This window comes from Balaenoptera physalus (assembly GCF_965194825.1).
Source record: "Balaenoptera physalus genome assembly, chromosome: 4".
Lineage (NCBI taxonomy): Eukaryota > Metazoa > Chordata > Mammalia > Artiodactyla > Balaenopteridae > Balaenoptera > Balaenoptera physalus.
This window is the reverse complement of record NC_138891.1, coordinates 80,771,402-80,791,981: the sequence shown is the minus strand read 5'-3', so window position 1 is coordinate 80,791,981 and position 20,580 is coordinate 80,771,402. Positions and strand designations below refer to the sequence as shown.

General features: G+C 42.2%; 1 protein-coding gene and 1 long non-coding RNA gene across 8 annotated transcripts in view; one reads left to right on the top strand and one right to left on the bottom strand.

The window, feature by feature from the left end:
- CD80 (CD80 molecule) overlaps positions 1-17,275 on the bottom strand; it is a 26,043-nt gene extending 8,768 nt beyond the window's left edge. For 2 of the 5 annotated variants that reach the window (XM_082460098.1, XM_082460100.1), the window contains exons 1-3: positions 15,840-17,021; positions 6,910-7,227; positions 2,284-2,565 (exon numbers count right to left, since the gene is read on the bottom strand). In XM_082460098.1, coding sequence (XP_082316224.1) covers positions 2,284-2,565; positions 6,910-7,227; positions 15,840-15,939 — 700 coding nt within the window. In that variant the 5' untranslated portion in view covers positions 15,940-17,021. Of the gene's footprint in view, positions 1-2,283; positions 2,566-6,909; positions 7,228-13,766; positions 15,748-15,839; positions 17,022-17,208 lie in introns of those variants that run through there. The other 3 variants (XM_082460099.1, XM_082460097.1, XM_082460101.1) reach the window with 3 other exon arrangements.
- On the top strand, positions 2,482-20,580 carry LOC309659880. Of its 3 annotated transcripts, XR_014263016.1 has the most exons (5): positions 2,482-2,584; positions 15,758-15,891; positions 17,009-17,111; positions 18,275-18,362; positions 19,664-19,754. It is a non-coding gene; the product is annotated as an uncharacterized lncRNA (long non-coding RNA). The 3 variants fall into 3 exon arrangements; XR_014263015.1 differs by lacking the exon at positions 17,009-17,111; XR_014263014.1 differs by lacking the exons at positions 2,482-2,584; positions 15,758-15,891; positions 17,009-17,111 and adding an exon at positions 20,503-20,580 and having other exon boundaries at positions 18,273-18,362; positions 19,664-19,829.

Sequence of the window (20,580 nt, the reverse complement as noted above, 5' to 3'; positions counted from 1 at the left end):
AAAGAAGGTATGTGTTTAAGAGAAAGAAGGGGGAACCAGTAGCAGCAAACCTGCTCTGTTGTGATGCCTATTAGGAACCTGGTAAGGCACCACAGGGCAAACCCAAAATCCCAAGTGCATAGTTGCGTGAGGACATCTGTACATATAGCTCATTAGACAGCCTGAGTGGGACTCCCTGATTCACCCCTTCCACACACACACATATATCTTCCAGTACATCAAGGGTTAACAAACTGGGCAGGCCCAGGCTAAAAGAGCCATAGACCCAATCTGTTTAATTAATAAATTTGGGGTAAAGAGTGGGTATTTAAATAGTAAAGCTTTATTCACATTGACTTATAACTATTCCTATCAACTATACACCTAATTTATGTTTGTTTATGCAGTCACCCCTTGACCTCCCCCACAAATGCATTATTTGCTTTTGACTCTAAATGATACTTGCCGTCCAGTTCATGAGATCTGATGTATTTAAAGCTCTCTGACCACAAAGACAACACTGGTGCCTAGCAAGATGCTTGGTATGTGATAACTACTTAATAAAAACTGAATGAAAGAAGGAATGATTAAACACATACTGTTAATCATCTCTCCATTAGTCATTGTGAATGTGGACCAAATAGGACAAAGAACTAGTATTTTGAATTATCGTGAAAAGGGATACTGCTTATCCTTAGCATGAAGGAAGAATTGAGAGAAGGCAAACTAGGGAAAAGATGATAAAGCTGGGCAGTCTAAATCATCTTTAAATAATAGCTCCATCCTTTTATATAAAGGAATACATTCTATTTCCTATAAGTTAACAAACTACCATGCACAGGCCAAACCTGGCCTACCACCTATTTTTTTAAATATAATTTTGTTGGAACACAGCTATGTCATTCACTTATGTCTTTTCTATGGCTGCTTTCATGCTATAACAGCAGAACTGAGTTGTTGCCAGAGACCATATGACCTGTAAAGAATAAATATTTACTGTCTGGCCCTTTTCCGAAAATTTTTGTCAACCCTTGCCCTAGAATATCATATGTACTCATATCCCAAATATAAATGATGTCCAAAATAAAATATAATTGAAGCTGCTGTTACTAATTTGTGTGCTACTGTCTACCTTAGTCATGATAATCTAAAATTGGTTAAATAATTATATAACAATAAAGTGACAAGAATGCTGAATTAATAAACTAGTTTTACTATAGGATTCAAAATTCATTTTTATAAATTCTTTAGAATACATAAAAGATGATAGAGATGAGTTTGGACTATTAATAAAATCATGTCAAAACTTGGATTAATTTTCCCCCCAAATTTTATCTCACTACCTATTGAGGAAAATAAAGAATCCACTCAAGATAGAAAGATCTAGAGTAAATCATTCACTAAGATGATCTACTAGACCATCTAAAATATCTCCTCTACTACAAGCAAAAATAAGAGGAAGATGTAAGACATACTACACATAATATATTATACTCGATGTATAATTTTTTACTATGCAGCCACAAAACATATTGTTATAAGTGGGGCTGGGGGTAGGAAGAGGCCTGGTGGTGCTCCATATAGTCAGCCAAACAAGTTAGAAATGTATTTCAAGTATCTGAGTTCTTCTGTAATAACCCATTATGGGTTTAATATGCATAAATTTATAAAAGCCCAACTTTTTCCATTTTGTATTTTCAGATGATTTCACCTCTTGGGGAAAGAAAATTCTTTAAGTTTACTACATGTAGGGTAAACTATTTGGTCATGGTTTTGGTTAAAAGTGACCACTTTTTTCAGGCATTGTCCTCAAGTAGTTTGTCATTCACCTTCTTTACCAGACTTGGTTCTGAATGAACCAGTAGTTCTTAAAAGGTACATTCACCCTCAAAAGACAATGATTTGACATCATGGGACCATGGGGAGGGGGCCCCCAAAATGAAAGTGCCAAAGCCCAGAGAGCAATTCCAAAGAAGGACAATTCTTAGTGCTTTCAATAACAACAATATTGTTATAGTAACTTCCTAAGATGTTGACTTGATGGATAGAACTTACTTGGATGTCTAAATTTTAGAATGTTTATTAAAGAAAATAAAATTAGTCTAGTAACATTATAGTCAAACCTTGTACAGTGACCTTAATAAGTCATAGTGATACTTTCATTATCATTTTATTTGCATGTCTAAAAATACTGCAAAAAAAATACTATCAGAGTCAATATACATAATTCTGTAATGCATCTGGCTGAGTTATTTTCTTTTTAGACTCTACACAGCAGAAACTTCCCAGAACAATATCACTTACATTTTTGCCAGTTGAAGGTCTGTGACACTGTTAAGCCTCCATACTTGACAAGACACGCGAAGCTGTGGTTGCCTGTCATATTGAAATCCAGTTCACTGCTAATCGTGTAGAGCTCAGTTTCAGGATCCTGGGAAAGTGTTGTATTGGTAGCATTTAACTCTTCTCCATTTTCCAACCAGGAAAGGTGAGGCTTTGGAAAACCTCCAGAGGTTGAGCAAATTATCCTTCTGATGTTAGGAGATGGATTTCCAAGATCAGTTATAGTAGGGACAGGGAAGTCAGCTGAAGAAAGAACAAGGATGTAAGTACATATCATTACATATTTGTGTGTGTGTTTATATTTTTAATAAATACCTAGCTTTAATAAGAATAATAAAATATAATTTGCAACTTCTCATTAAGTCATTAATATTTATGTATAATTCGAAGACTAACTTTGGTTTGAATTGGTTATATCAATTCTTCATAAGGAGGTAAGAGGGCACTTATTAAAGAAAGAAGTAGGTTCATGTGAATAAATATTGACATAGTATCAACACTTGCATTTGCAAGAGGTGAAGAAAAAAATAATAGACAACACGTTAATGTTTCTTAGGTCTGGACATTATCTCATTTTGTCTTTACAACAACCCTAGGAGGTAGGTTGTAGATCAAAAAAGGTCAAATATCAGTAATTTCATATGATTTAACCTAATACAATGTTTCACTTTATAAATAATCAAATTGAGGTCTAGAGAAGTCACAACCAATAAATGGCAGAACTGGGATTTGAATTCAAGTTTTTCAGATACCAGACCTTTCCCTTCCCCTGACTTCTTTTCTTTTCTTTCTTTTTTTTTTTTTTAGAGCTTCAAACATTGCTGTTTTATTAAAACATTAAAAATAAGATTATATTGAAAAATATATTCTCAGAAAAATACTAATGCCATGGTATTAGAGATATAAACAAGCAGATTAAAATATGTCTGGCTTCTTTTCTTTTCCTTTCCTTTCCTTCCTTTCTTTTACTTCTTTTTCTTCTCTTTCTTCCTAATTTTTGAGGTATACAAAGTAGCTCTCTTTTATGTATCTATTTATTAATTCATACTATACTAAACACCTGGGAACCCACCATCCAAATTGAGAACCAGAATATTGACAGTAACTTGTGTAAATCTACTTGTATGGTCTTAACTTTGCTGTCTCCCTACTTCCCACACCTGAGGTAACACTACTCTAAAGTTTGTTTAGCATTACCTTACTTTTTCAAAAGTAGTCTTTAATCAGATAAACCTCTGTGTAAGTTTTACACTATTGAGCCTGTAATCTCAACCACTGTACTTTACTGATTCCCTTGCTCTTCTGATATGCCTTATGAGGACAGAGAGACCGTCCTAATATTCCTCCAAGATACTTGAGGCACTCTTTCATTTGTGTATTTGCCCCCTAATAAGATACTAAAGTAAAGCAAAGCATAGTGAAATGACTGCAGAGAACACAGGAAAAAACTCCCCTCACCTCTTCCTCACTTATTGTTAGGCTTCAAGAATTTATACTTCTTAGCATAAATGTGGGGAACCAATCCCCCCATACTTCATCTCATATATTAGTTTTCTTTTCAGAATTCAGAGTCTCACAGAGAGATGTAGTATAGCACAGTGGTCATCAAGACCAGGTTTTTTGTTTTGTTTTTATTTATTTATTTATTTATTTTTGGCTGCATTGGGTCTTCGTTGCTGCGCGTGGGCTTTCTCTAGTTGCGGTAAGCAGGGGCTACTCTTTGTTGCCGGGCACAGGCTTCTCATTGCGGTGGTTTCTCTTGTTGCAGAGCATGGGCTCTAGGCACGCAGGCTTCAGTAGCTGTGGCATGCGGGCTCTAGAGCGCAGGCTCAGTAGTTGTGGCTCGCGGGCTTAGTTGCTCCGCGGCATGTGGGATCTTCCCAGACCAGGGCTCAAACCGGTGTCCCCTACATTGGCAGGCAGATTCTTAACTACTGCACCACCAGGGAAGTCCCAAGACCAGGTTTTAAAACCAGTTTTGCCTTTTAAGACTGGGCCAATTACTTAACCACTTTTAGTCTTAGTTTGCTCATCTGTAAGATGGGGATGATAATACCTGCCCCCAGCGTTGTAAGAATTAAATGACATCGTTAATATAAATCACATAGAACAGAGCCTGACACACAGGAAGTTAGTTAATAGACTAATGTGAGTCTTAAATTTGTCCTCTTTTAGATGAGTTCCCTCATTTAAATCAAGTTGCCAGGTGAAAGCTTCCAGGACTGCCTGGTGGCACAAAGTTACGACAAGTGACTATAAATGCCAAGAAAAAGAAAAACTTGGATCTGGTTAGGGATAGAGTCACCTTTCTTTTTTGAATTAATCCTGTTCCTAAATTAAGTTTGACATTTTCTCGAACCATTTTTAGTTGACATTATTATTTTTTACTCCTTTAATTTATCCTATAAGATCAAATGTTTACAGTGGTAGCTAACAGCAAGAATATTCTGTTTGTTTCTCATAACATCAGTATGTCATGTTTTAACTTTGAATAACAAATCCAAGTAACTCATATCCTAATTACGATTCATGTTCATTTCTGCACTTCGCTTTTCTAAGAAACATTTAACCACAAGAATGCCACTAATACCAAGGATCATATTAAAAACCATCTTTTCAAGGTCTGGCTGGGCTTAGAACAGCCTAAGCTCTGTCTCCTATCCCTTCTATAAGGTGATCTGTTTAGAGTAACAGCTCCTAAGGCTTTGCAAGACTGTGAACCATCAAAGAATTATTCTTTTGTCTCTCATTTTAATCAATTAACCCAAGTTTTCACCACTCTTAATAGGTAGGGTAAGAATATCTTATTAGGAAAGGAAAAGGTGCATATGTTTTAGAAAGTTAATATGTTAACTAGTTAATTAACATATTAATATGTTAACTAGTATAGCTAGCTCCTCAAATGTGCTGCTTAATGAAGGCTTTCATCCATTGATACTATGCTGCTATTACATCATTTAGCAAATATAGAGAAAGCAACTTGTCCCAGTTAGCCTGAGACTTTCTCAGTATTAGCACTGAAAATCTCATGTCCAAGGAAACCCCTCAGTCCTGGGCAGAACGGGACAGTTGGTCACCTTGGCCTTGCTTCTCAAACTGCCATCCTCAGCAGCAGCACAGGCCTCACCAGGGAGCTTGTTAGAAGCGCCAGACCTGTTGCATTTGAATCTGCATTTTAACAACATCCCCAGGTTATAGGCACTTTATCATTTGGGAAGCACTGTTCTAACTGACTCAATTGGAAGTACCAGAATTGGTTCTGTGTCTAATTAAGCAAGCAGAATTTCCATTTTCGTCTTCCCTTACCTGATTTTGGTGCCCCACCTTCCTTTTTGAGGCCCTCAGCACTCCCATGCTACCCCTTTAGCTGTCCTTGGTCTCCTACGATAACCTGCTACTAGGGCCTGCCCTCCCTGAAACTCTGCCTCTTCTCCTTGGATTTTCTTCTTTATCTTTCTATCAAAATGTACATGTTCTGAGTCTACTTCTGTCTGGATATTCTGTTAGAAAACTATGTCTCTAATGTAATTAATTAATACAGGCTAATATGTCTGTGGTGGCATCTCCCCCAGGGAACACATTTTTATCTTTAACAGGGATCTTGTGGGGAAAAAATGCTGAAGTTAGCAGGAGAAGCTATAATAGTGGGAATTCCAGGAATCGACACAGGTCTGAATTTTGGAGGAGGTGGGCTTCTCAGAACCCCTCACATCTCACCACCATATGATCATTTGCTTTCTCCATGGGTAGGGAATACACAGAGTGAAGTTCAAGATAATTCCATGTAAATTTGGCTTACCTCCTAAGCTTTAGGTATGATCTGGATGTTACAGCTAAAGATTCAACATAACTGAAGACCAAAAGCAGGGAAGAACAGTGAAGACTTCACTAAGGATCCACTTAAGTTAACTGATATCAAGGTTAATTATTATCCTTTATTAAAGGGTTTGAGTCTTTCCACTAAAGCCTCAAGTGCCCAGGAAGAAAAAGAAATGTGTTTGAATTTCAAGTATGAGGGAATGGCCCAGGACTACCATTTCTCAATGAGGGCTCAGGATATATTAGTATCCTCTAGCAGTATCACCTGTGGTTAAGTCACGGCTTCTTCCTACCCTGCCCTTCACAGTTCTCTAACATCTAACTTTGTAGGAATGACCGTTAGAGGAGAGCTTCAAATATACAATAAATATAATAGTACAATAGCCATAGTATTTATGCCTGCATTGCTCTTATACCTTTCAACATACTTTACAAGAATATATTACTGGATCAAATCCAGTTAATAGTATAGCTACATCAAATCAAATGTGTCCCTTTATGATTCAGAAGATACTTCAGGTCATTAGAGTTCTCCAGGGTGATTGTCATGAACTTGGATTGTCGAAGTGCAAGAAATGCAACTAATAGATATTTCCAGGACATCCTGAGAAAACAGTTAGGGTTCACTGTAAAACTAGAGACTCAACCCTAAGAAATGAAGTGAGATACACCCCTCTTTGGTAAAATTTCCACTTAAATCAATAGGAGTATGTCTTTAAGGGCATCAAGAGTCTGCCGGCTTATTGAAAATCAGAAAGTTCCACTGACCTCTGACCATTAACTTCACCGAAGTCAGGTGCTCCAGTTTGTAAGACCCTTTCTCAGCCTTCTGAATAACACAGGTGTAGGTGCCATTGTCTGACAGGCGCAGAGCCAGGATCACAATGCAGAGGTTATTGGTGACATCAGTGATGGTGCGGTTCTCGTACTTGGGCCACACCTTCACTTTTCCAGACATGACAGCCAGCACCATTTCATTATCCTTTTGCCAGTAGATGCGAACTCTCTTCAGTTCTTCAGTGGATATGTTGTAATCACAGGATAGCATTGCTGCTTCTTTCACTGTTTTGGTCACCTGGATGACGCCTATGGAGAGGCAAACAGAACAAGATCTTATATCTATTAAATATAGATGCCTGCACAAGCAAGAATTTGGAGTTGGCAGTAACAGAATTGAGTGTTGTATCCAGTGACCAAGCAGGATTGGAGTGTTCAGTTTGATTTTGGTTTCTTTGGTCTCCAGTGCTTTTTTTCTCCATTTAAAAAATTGTGATTAAAAACTAACATAAATTTTACCATCTTAACCATTTTTAAATGTACAGCTCAGTAGCATCAAGTATATTCTGTGAAACAGAACTTTTCCATCTTGCAAATCTGGAACTCTGTATGCATTAAACCACTCCCCTTTCTCCCTCCCTCCAGCCCCTGGTAACCACCACTCAACTTTATGTTTCTATGAATTTTACTACTTTAGATACCTAATATAAGTGGAATTATACAGTATTTGTCTTTTTATGACTGGTTTATTCCACTCAGCATAATGCCCTCAAGGTTCCTCCATGTTTTACATGTGTCAGAATTCCCTTCCTTTTTAAGGATATGATGATAATGACTAATATTCCGTTGTATGTATATACCACATTTTCTTTACCCATTTGTCTGTCCACGGACAATGAGAGAGAAGGCACACTAGTCCCAAAAGAAGAAGGACTTTAGGAGACCAAGCATATGAGTGCCAACTACCAGTTAAACAACGTTATCAGTCCCACAGGGATAGCGAAGCCATAGTTAAGGAATGTGAGATTTTGAAGGAATTTCCCTGATCATTTTGGTGGTCTTATTTTACAGGTGAGGAAACTAAGCCCAGGAAAGGAAACTGCCCAAGTTTTGCAGAGAACTTTTTGGGCCACTCTCCTTGTTTACTGGTTTCCCCAATTTGAGGCCCAGTTCTAGGATAAGTAAGCCAGCACTGCCCGCTCCCAGCTGGGCTCCATCACTGGGCTCTTTTGCCTTGAGAAACAGTCCATTTCCTTCCAGGCCCGGCTTGACCCATGACGTCATTCTGAAATGACTCTCCTCATCCCCACCTGACAAGGCTTCGGTTACTCCTCTGGACTGTTTCTGCCCTCTCTAGCTACCCTAAACAGATGGATATCTTGTCTTTATCTCCCTTGGCTATCTGCCATCCACACAACAGGTGCCCTACAACCTAGGTTTGCTAGAGGGTCCCCATTTAAAACATTTGCCCATTTCCCATCAGCATATCTCAGAAATATCAATATTTCAGCATCCAAACTCCATCTTTTTGTTATTTCCTAAGCACTCATCAGTAGCACCAAAATCCCTGTCAGACTATATTTTCTGGTTTTTTGGTTTAGAAGGCATAGTAACTTTTCCTATGCTGTGCTTGACCTAAAAGCAGAGTTCCTCTAAAGCCTTGGCGCTTTCACAACTGACCACCCCCGCAAACCCCCCAGTGCTACCATGTTGCATCTTCCCTTCGGTATCCTCCAGAGCCACACAGAACCCCTGGGCAGGCCCATGTCTCACTAGGATAGGGATCTCATCTCCAGGTCCACTCTCCTTGGGCAGTAGGATCATGGGACACTAGCACCTCTCCATCTCACCAGCTATTCTACCTGCCTCCATCAGACTGGATGTGGCCCTACCGCAGCATTTAGGAAGAGAGCATTGTGATGGTAGGTATTTTCACAGCAGTGTGAAGTACCTCAGAATGATCGGAGGCACTTCTTCTGGCAATCGTGCTGAACATTGCCAGCCCTAGATTTAGGGAATGTAACTGAAAAGGGGGAAATAAATGAAAAGGTATACTTGAGGGGAGCAAAGAATAGCTAAATAACCCAAACTCTCTTTAAAAAGAGATACAACGAAAGCAAAATGATATGCAGAAGGTGCATGGACTACGGATTCCTGTTGATTTGGGGTCTCGTCCCAGCTCAGCCATTTTCTGATTAACCTGTTTCCTCATCTGTAAAAATGTTATGATGCCTACCTCTCAGGATCACTGTAAACTTAAATTCAAATAAAATGATATAAATGGAAAAGTCCCTAGTACATAGCAGGTCTTCCGTAAGAGTTTCCTTTCCTCTCTCTCCCTCCTCTCACCCCCAACTCGTACTTTCTGGTCTCTTTCATCTCACTCAGGGGTTATGTCAGACACATGGAACCCTGGTCTTGCTATGGACCAGACAGACCCCATGATAGAAAGCAACTCACTCATCCGGGGTCCTAAATAACTGTGTCTTTCCTGTGCCCTGTTTATTCCCACCCAAAAAGAATCCAGGATTTCTAAATGATTTTGACATGTGGTGACATTAGCAAAAAGAAATCCTAACTGAAAGTGAGCTAATTTCAATCATAGTTCTTAAGGAGTTTTTGTCCAGCCATCTGAGGAGAAGTGTGGGTGTTTGTCTAAAGGTCAACAGCAAACCATCAATGGGCTCTTCGATGTTCCTATGTGAGATCCCCTCACCAGACGCTGGTGGTGAGGAAGAACCAGACTGAAAAGAGGAACCAAAAATCTTCTGGGCAATTCCCACCAGGACCTGGCTTCCATACTCAGGGACTGCTACACGCGTTTACAAGAAAACAGTCGAAAGATTTCTGAAGGGTTTTGTCCGCTTCAGTGGTTCTGGAGGGGAAAGTCAGGTCTCAGCATCACTGCCTAAATAGTTGGATTTTGAGCTTGCTTTGCCATTTTACAAACCGGCCTAGCAACACCTACCTAACAACATGGGTTGAGGTTTCTGTGAGGGAATGCAAGTAAAACCTTACATGGTGCCAGGCACACGACCCGGACCATTGGCTTCCCCAGACATCCACACAGCCCTGTCCCTTGCTTCCTTCAGGGAAGGTGTCCCCTTGTGGTGAGGCCTTCTCTGACTCTCCCTAACCAGCACCTTCCTCCCTGACCCCACCCATCCTGCCACTTGTTAGCCCCTTGCGCTGATTTATTTCTCTTCGAGCTTGTCTCCAGCTGCTATATATCAGCTGGAGTTACTTTGGAGGCCATGAGAGCAGGGGCTTTATCTGTTTTGCTTGTTGCCATATCTGTAGAACCTAGAACGGGGCCTGGCCCATAGTAGGTGCTCCATAAATATTTGCTGAATGCCTGGCTAAGCATTAGGAGATGAAATCTGGTTCCACTGCTGTGCATTAGAATCATAACCTTTAACAAGGTGATTAAACTCCTTGGGCCAAGGTATAATTTCTGCAAAATGGGCATAATACTATCTCCCCGACTTACTTCACATAATTACCATGGGGGTCATATGACACCCAGATGTAAAGTGTTTTATTAACTGTAAAAGCTATACAAATTTTTTTCATGGAGCTATTTCTCTCAGACACAGCACCTCATGTGTTGAATCACACCCAGGATGTGGCCAGAATCACTGTGGTAACCGGCTGACAGTTGCACTGAGTCAAGTCCCCAACCCCTGCCCTTCCTGACCACTTCAACTCTCCACCGATAAACCCCCAAGAGAGGGAGCTTTTTGCCAACAAGTGTAGAGGTCACTAGTTTTAGACAAATAATGTACCTCTCAAAACTCAATCTACAATGGAATATTATTCAACCAAAAAAGGCATGAAGTACTGATACTTACTACAACATAGATGAACCTTGAAAACATTATGCTAAGTGAAAGAAACCATACACAAAGGCCACATATAATATAACTCCATTTAGAAGAAATGTCCAGAATAGGCAAATTCATGGAGACAGAAATTAGATTAGTGGCTACCAGGAGACAGGGCAGAGGGAATGGAGAGGGACAGCTAATGGGTATGGAGTTTCTTTTTAGAGTGATAGAAATGTTCTGAAATTAGATAGTGGTGATGGTTTCACAACATTGTGATTATACTAAAAACCACTGAATCGTACACTTTAAAACAGTGAATTTTATGTCACTGCAGGGGGAAAAAAACCATACAGGACAATTGGGAGATACAATAATAAAATTTAATTTATAGCTTTAAAAAAATAAGAACCCAATCTAGGAAGCCATGCGTCTCCCCTAGTCCCTCCAAACTAGAGTGAGGCAGTGTGGACACTGGGCTGGCCACAATGCCCCTTCCTCGGAGGTGAACCCCAGCAATGGTCAGCGGGGCTGCACCACCACTTCTCCTAAAGGAGAAAGAATCAGGTGCGCACAGCAGCTTATATCACCGTGTACCGTAATGTATCTCACTGAGGACTTTGGTGTGCTTTTTAAATAAAGGTTTTCCCTGACTCTAGAAGAAACACACATTAAATTTGCAAAGAATGAAAAATACGGAAAAGCATAAAAGTCACCTGTAATCCCACCACCTGGAGATTTACTGTTAATGGTCTGTGTGACCTTTAACACAAAGGAAGTGACCTTTTTGGACCCTTCTAAGTGCTTTTGATTACGTGAACCAGCATCCTCGGGGCTTGTGTGGGCCCCAGGCTGGGTGCTGGGCACACAAGGAGACTAAGAGGTAACTGCTCTCCAGCAGCTGACAGATTTAGACTTGTCACCTGATTTTTACATTGCTCCCAACTTTCTCTCCTCTATAGGCCCAGCCTATATACTCGTTATAAATCTGATCCTTACTTTTGTGTGTCTCCCTAAACAGTATATGTCTAAAATGCTCGGGGACTTCAGCAGCTGATATCACAGTAGTCACAGCAAGAAGCGTGGCTTTCAGGACGCCTTGGCCAGCAGCATGCAGACAGAACATGGTGGGAGGGGAGAGGCTTTGTTTACAGCGGCACTCTGAGGGCACTCTTTTCCTCTAGCTCAGTGTTCCTCATGCCACAGAATTCCAGGCCAACACCTCTCCTGCATCCCTGGCCTACTCCTACCCAAGGGCTCTCCCCTCCCCTGAGAGCTGTGTCTCCCTGAGAGGACCGCAGCTCTGAGGAAAAGCTGCCCATGTTAGACAACCACCAGTTTCTGGAGCACGTGAGTCCAGTGTTTCTGCCTCCACAAACCACACTAGAAGTGGAGAGGAGCCCTGCTGGTCCCACCCTGTGCAGGAAAGAGAGGTCCCTTGTCCCAGGCAGCAATGGATGGGGTGTCAGGGGGAAGTGCAGCTCTCCTACACAGGAGAGGAAAGGAGGGGGTAGTGTGCAAATCCCCTGCCCTGAGCAAAGTCCTCCGTGATTGTACTCCACTCTCTTTGTCCAGTCTTGTCTCCCACAGGCCATGCACGATCCACACCTGCACTTCAGTCTGGCAAATCCTCACCAGTTCTACATCATACACATTCTCCAATCCCTCCATCTCCCTCCAATCCCATTCTTTTCATCGAAGCTATCATCAAGTACTATAAGCTACTAAATGGTTTTGGCAGTCACTATGCTATCGAAGCTATCATCAAGTACTGTAAGCTACTAAATGGTTTTGGCAGTCACTATGGCTGCCCTACAAGCCGTTCTTTATGCTTCAGCAACACCATTTTTTAAAAAAATATATCATTTAGAGCTTTACTACTAAAGCTAAAGGTCTGTGGACCAGCGGCATCAGCATCCCCTGACTGCTTGTTAGAAATACAGAAATGGGGCTTCCCTGGTGGTGCAGTGGTTGAGAGTCTGCCTGCTAATGCAGGGGACACGGGTTCGGGCCCTGGTCTGGGAAGATCCCACATGCTGCGGAGCAGCTGGGTCCGTGAGCCACAACTACTGAGCCTGCACATCTGGAGCCTGTGCTCTGCAGCAAGAGAGGCCACGATAGTAAGAGGCCCGCGCACCGCGATGAAGAGTGGCCCCCGCTTGCCACAAGTGCAGAGAACCCTCGCACAGAAACGAAGACCCAACACAGCCATAAATAAAAATAAAAAAATAAATTAAAAAAAAAAAGAGTTAGCCCTCCCTAAGAATTACATTAAAAAAAAAAGAAATACAGAAATGCAGGCCCCTCCCCAGGCCCACCTAAGCAGAAACTGCATTTAAAAAAATATATACAGACTTTATCTTTTAGAGCAGTTTTAGGTTCGCGGCAAAATAAACGTAAAGTACAGAGCGTACCCGTATACCGCCGCCCCTCCATGGGCACAGCCTCCCCACCACCGATATCCGGCGCCAGAGTGGTACGTTTGTGACAGTCGATGAAGCTACACTGACACACCACTATCACCCAAAGTCCAGTTTACACTAGAGGTCACTCTTGGTGTTGTACATCTTATGGGTTTTGACAAATGTGTAACGACAGGCATCTACCATTACAGTATCATACTGAGTATTTTCGTTGCTCTAAAAATCCCCTGTGCTACATGGAACTCTGCTCAACATTGTGTAATAACCTAAATGGGAAAAGAAGTTGAAAAAGAGTAGATATGTATAACTGAATCACTTTGATGTACATCTGAAACTAACACAACGTTGTTAAGCAACTATACGCCAATATAAAAAAAAACAAAAAACAAAAAAACCCTGTGCTAGAAACCGCTTTTTAACAAGACCCCCAGGTGATTGGCATGTATAATTAAAGTGTGAGCAGCGCTGGTATAGACCGTGTCACTCCCCTGCTTAAAATCCTTCTATGGCTTCCCAGTGCCTCCAAATAACATTCAGATCCCTGGCCTTCCAGCCCTGTGGAGTCTGGTCCCTGGGTCCCTGCCGCCCCAACACTGCCCACCTTCACTTCCTTGCTCCGTGTCCCTCACATGCTGCTCCTTCCGCCTTCACCCAGATCACTCTCACCACTGTCCCCTCTGGCAGAGAAACAGAGAGTTTCTCGGTCATACATTCATCTGAATGATTGATTAATCTTCATCTTCTTCCTAATGACTGTAAATTCCATGAAGGCAAAAGCCAAGTCAATTTTGCTCACAACTTGTCCCCAGGACCAAGAAAAGTGTCTTGTACATGAGAGATGCTCAGTGTTTGTTGAATTCATAAATGATTAAACAAAAGAATAAACCTTTTCCTCCTGGCTCATCCTCACCTTTGTGCCTTTGTTCACGCTACTGCTCGGCCGGAATGCTGTTGCCACCCGCGTCCTCCACCGTAAAGCCTGCCCCGCTGCTGCAGCCCACCCTGGTCCCAGCTTTCCCAGGTCTGGGGCGCTTACAGTCAGGGCCAGTCACTTCACTGCTCTTCACTTGCTTGTGGGTTTGTTTTGCCTTCTCCAACTAACATACTCACATCTCTTTGAGGGCAGGAATCCGAGCCTCAGTTTTTAAGGCCCATCTGATACACAGTAGGTGTTCAGACAAAAGAAACTCATGGATTCCTTTGTTGACTCAGTATAGCAACAATAAAATCTGGATGTAGCTGTAGAACAAGGTACTTTCCTAAATATCTTTCTTTAGCTCAAAGTTCATTTCCTTCCATTTGCCCCTGACTAATTTTTCTGGTATAATTGCTATAGCCTTGGTTTTAATTTTCTTTTTATACTTTCTCTCTTTTATATTGTTTCTTTCTCTCTCCTCACCCCCTTTCCATCTGTGTCTCTCTCTCTCTCACACACACACACACACAGACACGCTTGCACGCATGCATGCACACATACCACATTTCTAGCAAGCCTGTAAATTTCCTTCTGAATCTTTTAAAACTCATTAAGATTCCCCAGAAGACTCTAGATTGGGAGTGCTGCCCCCAACTACCCAAAAGAAAATTGTAACTGTTGGAAATATTACTGTCCATCAGATATACAAAATCTGATGTGAAACTTGACTCATGGTTCTCTTGGTTCAGCAACAGTGTAAAATAGCAAGTTTTACAGCTCAGGACAGACAATGTACAAATACCAGAGTCACAGTAATCCCTTCCCTCCAGTGCCCTCCCTCACACCTTAGTCATTCTGGGTGATGGCTGCAGTTTTAAGTAACCATCGCTTAAGACAAGGCCCTTTGATATTCGGCTCTTTGCAGATTAGGAAACGCTGCAGGAGGCAAAGCCTCCTCTTTATTTTGATGAAACCAGGTAGCATGCTGCCTCAGCACAAAGCAGATCTTTTATTTGTTCTGACTTTTAAAAAAAAAGTCAGAGCCACCCTGTCAGCAGGATCAGCACCACCCTTCCCAACAGCCCCCCAAGTTCAGCACCTGAGATGGAACAAAAGCCTCCAGAAGTCCAAATATCCTTTGTAGGACACACCCAAAATACCTATATAGTAAGTTAAAAATAACTCAAAATATGATTTGTGCTAAATCTGATACTACTTAATGTCAGATGCCTGTGTTGACAAAGGGCATCAGCACCTAAAGCATACAAATAAATATTGAGAAAATTTTAATATTAAGAAGATTGTATGTTACAACTTTCTTTTCCCCCTTCAACTTGGAAAGAAGATCATCATTGTTTAGTTTTAGAAGCAGAAGACTTTAGCTGTGTTGTCTCATAGAAATGTAGTTTGGGATCCAGAGCCCAAGGCCAGTGCCTTAGCGTTTCACAAAACAAGCACCTAGTGGAAGAGATCACAACTCTGAGCTGTCCTTCTGAATCAGCTTTTGGCTTTGTTAAAATAACACTGCCCCACCTTTCCTTTAAGGTCTGTGTTCTTGAGCTAACTTGGCCACTGGCTTGCTGTGTGATCAAGGGCAGGTCCTTTAACCTCTCTGGACCTGTTTTCTCATCCCTAAAATGAACTGAAATACGCTGAAGGTCCCTTCTCTCTCACAGAAGGAGGCAGCACAGAGAACACCATTTCCTCTCTCTAAACCCTGAAGCAGTGGACTCAGTCAAGTTCCTGGAGGTTGCTTACCTGAACAGAAGTAAAAAAGACCGGCCAGCACCAAGAGCTGAAAGGGCTTGAGGTATGGGCGCTTGGGTGGGAGTGTTCCCCACTTCAGTGTGTGATCCATGGCTTCTGCTGATGAGGATGGAAAACAAAAGCAAACAATTTCAAGCCAAATGAGACTCGGGCACCTCACAGCTTACACCAGGCAAGGCAGAAGACAATTCAATTGCCCCCACACAGAGGGTTCTCTTGCAATGTTTGCAAAACACACTGAGGAGAGGCTGGATGGTGTACCTGGGTGTCCAAACTCCTAAATATAAAATATTATGGATTTATTTTCACAACCTGAAAAGGAAAAACTAAAAGTCACCCAGGAAGGAAGACTGGCCCACCATGGGTTGTAAAACCTGTTAGTTGCCCTCCTGAAATGAGTCAGGGATCGTAATCTGAGCAACCTCTAAATCATAGCACAATCTCGAGGGAAAAGCAAAAACTGGCGGACCTCTGCGGAGGTGACCCTGCCTGTGCATGCATGTTCCAAGAACCAACCACAGCTCTCCCAATGCCAGAAGGGATGATGAAGACTGTTAGAAACACAGAGAACTCTAAGGGCCCTGGATATCAGCAAGCCCACCCATGAAAGCTTGGACCCTCTTCAGAACATACCGAAAACACAGAGGACCAGGGAGGGCATATTTTGTCCAAGGCAGTACTTAAGTCACGAAACTACTTCTTTCTTAATGTATTAACAAAGAAAAACAAGTGTTTCCATTTTTAAATACTTCTACACAAAGAGTATGTCTTAAACGGGTAGAGGATCTCAATCAATGGGAAAGTGTCAGTAAAAAGGGAAGAGAAAAGACATGCTGAAAACATTACTTATTTATATTATATACTATAATGTGAGGAAGCTGATTTTTTTTTTTTTAGTAAATATATTAAACTTTAGGAATAAAAATGAAAGCTGTACTCCTATGTGATCCTCTCAGATTGCCACCAGAGACATAGTCTAGTGCTACCCAGGAAATGTTTGGGACCCCTCTTTGAGGCAGTTTTTCAGCCAAACTGGATTGTTTTATCAGCCACACTCCATTTTTAGTCAGGATTAGCTTGGATTCACTTATTCATCAGAATTTTACTGGTTTTGGAAAACTCAAATTCAGCCTCCAAAATTAATATTTTCTACCACCTAGGAAACTTAAAATGACGGGCCATAACTCTGATGATGATTCTCCAAGTATGTTGGAATAAGAGACCCCCTGAAGGCCCTTTGGGGGGAAAGTATGCATCTTGGAGGTAAGAGTGATGGTACATTTGTTTAAAAAGCAGTCAGGTTGTTGGTCACTAGGTCTACCAAGCTATCCCATATTAAGATAATAGTAAATGTACTTACTTGCTGAAGAACAATTCCTCTTTTTCTCTTGTGTTGAAAATCGAAGGATGAGGCCCCACTTCTGTTCTTTTCTTGCTGTCTCCAAACTACTGGCAAGTCACTCAGTTACCTTTGAGTGATATTTAACAGAGGTGGCATTTCCCCTCCCAGCGTCCTTTTACTTGGTAGAGAACTCTGATGTTCAGAAACACTTAAGCCAAATCAGGGGACGAGCAGTGTTATTTATGTGCAGTTTGAGGAAGCTCCCTCTGCTGTCCTACTGTCCCCTCCAGATGGTGTCACAAACCACACAGCCACCCTCCCTCACCTAGTGTCAGCACTGCCTCAGTGTCAAGGGGAGAGGAAACTGCACTGGGCCGCCTGGGGGAGGGGGTAGAAAGGTGCCCCACCATGGGAGGGGCCGACCCATCGACTTTGGTGGTAGATCGTGTCTACGAGCCTCATGGGCTGGCTGTTTCTGTGCTGGTCTCAAGTTTTGTTTTAGCACCCAGAAGTACCCCCTCCCTAGTCACAGTCATGCCACTGCAGCAGTGGACCACCCGTCTCATGTGTAGTGGACACTTTGGGAGAGTGCTTAGCTTACAAGGCCACCCTTACCTACACTCCCACCCCTCCACCCCCACCATCTTCACGGAGTGAGCGCCTGCTAGCCAAATTGGACATTGTATCACCCCAGCCCCAGTAGAGTAACCCTCAGGTGAACACAGCGACAGAACCAAGGGGTGGGGTGAGGAAGACTTTAGTCCTCCCCTGACAATTTCCAACCAGCCTGCTACCTCTGTGTAGAATTCTGGAGCATTCCATGGGTGAGCAGCCAACCCATGTTGGTCCAGTGGATCTCCTTTGCACCCGTGGAACTTGATAGCACCTTGTCTGAGCCTGCACCTTTCTCAGTCTGCTTCTGGCACTGGGGGTTCTCTGTTGCCTTGGCATGGGATCCCCTTGGAAATTCTGTACTAAAGCATGTGCAACTTGGAAATATGAGGGGCTTAAAACCCATGGGGCTACTCTTGACCAAAAGGGGCTGGAAGATGATGGATGACTGCTTACTACTTTTGTCACCCAGATGGAGAGTTGAGAGACACATTTCATGAGGCTTTCCAGAAGGTCCCGGTGGGATGGAGTACCAGTTGCCTGCAGCAGAGGCCAACGTGGTAAGACACCATTGGACTGGCTTTTCTTCCTTCCCTGTTTCAATTCCCCTGTCCTGCACCACTGGACTTACATTCCCAACAATCTAGGGCTTTGTAACTAACTTTGCTTTCTGGAGAATCTAGGCTAATGTAGGAGGGATACTTATATGGTAGAGATACAATGGTTTCCCATCTAAAATAAATGTGTAGAAGTAAAAAGGTGAGTCAATTTAGAGGACAAAAAGAAAACGATAGGAGACATGATATATGAATATGGTAAATACAATACGCTTGGTTTTGCCCCTGAACAGGGTGATCTTTGTAAAATGGTGATTCAATCTTTCCTCTCTCGACCTTAGAGCTGTTTCACTCTCCTCAAGCTGATAAAAGCCAGGCTGAGCTAAAACTGTGCCATGAGGGAGGGTCAGGCTGGACCCCAGGGCTACTGCAAAGTCTTTGCATATTGCGTACTCAGGGTCCAAGGTGCTAGGACAGCTTAGGTGCTGAGAAAACCCCTTTCCCACAGTGGACTCTCTGTTGCCAAAGAAACAAACCCATTTTTGCATTAACAAAAATTTTCAGGAAGTTGTGTTTTTGTTTTTTTTAACAAGACTGGCTGCAATCCCAGCAGTGAAGAGTCACAAGAAGATTTCTGACCTCTGTTTCAGGTCAGTCCCCCAGGGCATCCACCTGGCAACAAACACCCTGATTTCTGCTATGGAGTGTTGTTGCAGTGACTTTCAGCCTCTCAGTGGAGCCCCTGTGACTCCTTTCTCAGCTTCATTCAAACCCATCTAGATAGCCTGCACCCAGAATGGGGTGGCCAGACCTGGGCTTTAAGACCACAGTGCTCCCGTGTGGTGCCACAGTCTGTTAAAGCTGGTGGAAAAAGCCACCAGTGTGAGAGCGGTCACCTCTTCTTTGTACGCTCTCACATTCTTTCTGGTTCTCTGAGATGGAAATCACCAGAATTCTTAAAACGAAAAGAGAAGTGGACATTCAGAGCTAACCCTGATCTAAACGGAGGGCTCTTTCCCTATTGCCCACTGCCTCTCTCCCTCCTGCATTTGGCACTCTACTCTGTGCCTGAAAACCTTGACTCTACCATAATTCCTACACCGCCTTTCCCCATCCTCTCTGCCCATCCAAACATCTTCCTTCCATAAAGGAGCATACCAAATGTCACTTCCTCAATAAGCTCTCTTTGACTCTTCTAATCCCCATCTGCTCTTCCCCTCCTCTGAGCTCCTAATGTCTGTACCACTCCTTTGTCACATCTAGCCAATCCCCCCTAATTTACTGAGTGCCTACTGTGTGCCTAGAACTGTATCAAGCACTATGGATGCAAAGGTGAACAGAATGGGAGAGAGAGAAGAACAAGATGGACAGACCCTAAGAAAAAGAAACAAGCAATCGCAGGAAAAGATCAGGGCAACCGGCCAAATCTGAGGCTGCAGGATGGTGAAAATGGCAACAAAATATTGGGAGGTATGAGTGGAAATAAGACATACCATGGCCGGGAATTATCTTTGTTATCTTTCAACATGAGCCCAGATCCTTATTGAAATATAACATTCGATTTCAAACTAAATGTAGAAATGGATCCAGAAAAAAGTAACAAGCAATAATAAAACAGATGTTAAACTGGGTAATTCAGAGAAAAGAGCAATCAAAGGAGAGCTGAGATATTTTTAAGACTGGCCAAGGGGTTTTGAGGTTCTTGATAATGATCTTTCACTGCCTTGAGCTTTTAATGGATGTAAATGCCCTTTACTTCTGTGGATGACCAAACTAGAGAAAATAATCTTAAATTGAAGCCGGTGATATTTTGGTTGTGTTTAAGGAAGTTTTATTTGTTTTTGTTTTTGTTTTTTTGTGATGAAACTGGAAAGGGCAAATTTCAGAGGAAGTTGCAGTGTTTTATTACTTGATCCTTTAAGAGAAGAGACAAACCCTGTATCCATCAGCATTTGGGCTTCTCTGCCTGAGGGTAGGGGCCTGCCCTGGAATCCTGGCAGTTTGTGATTCTAGGATTCTGGGGATTGAGTTACCACAGACATTGCCTGCTATCCCCCTACCCACACTGTCCATTAGGGCTGCTGGCAAAGTTACAAAAGTCATACTTTTTTCAGTTTGTATTTCGTTTTCCTTGTTCCCCAAGAAACAGTAAGGAGCCAACCACCTGGCAGTAGAAGAATACAGAGATGATTTTGGTGCTTTCATAATGGGACAGTGTAGC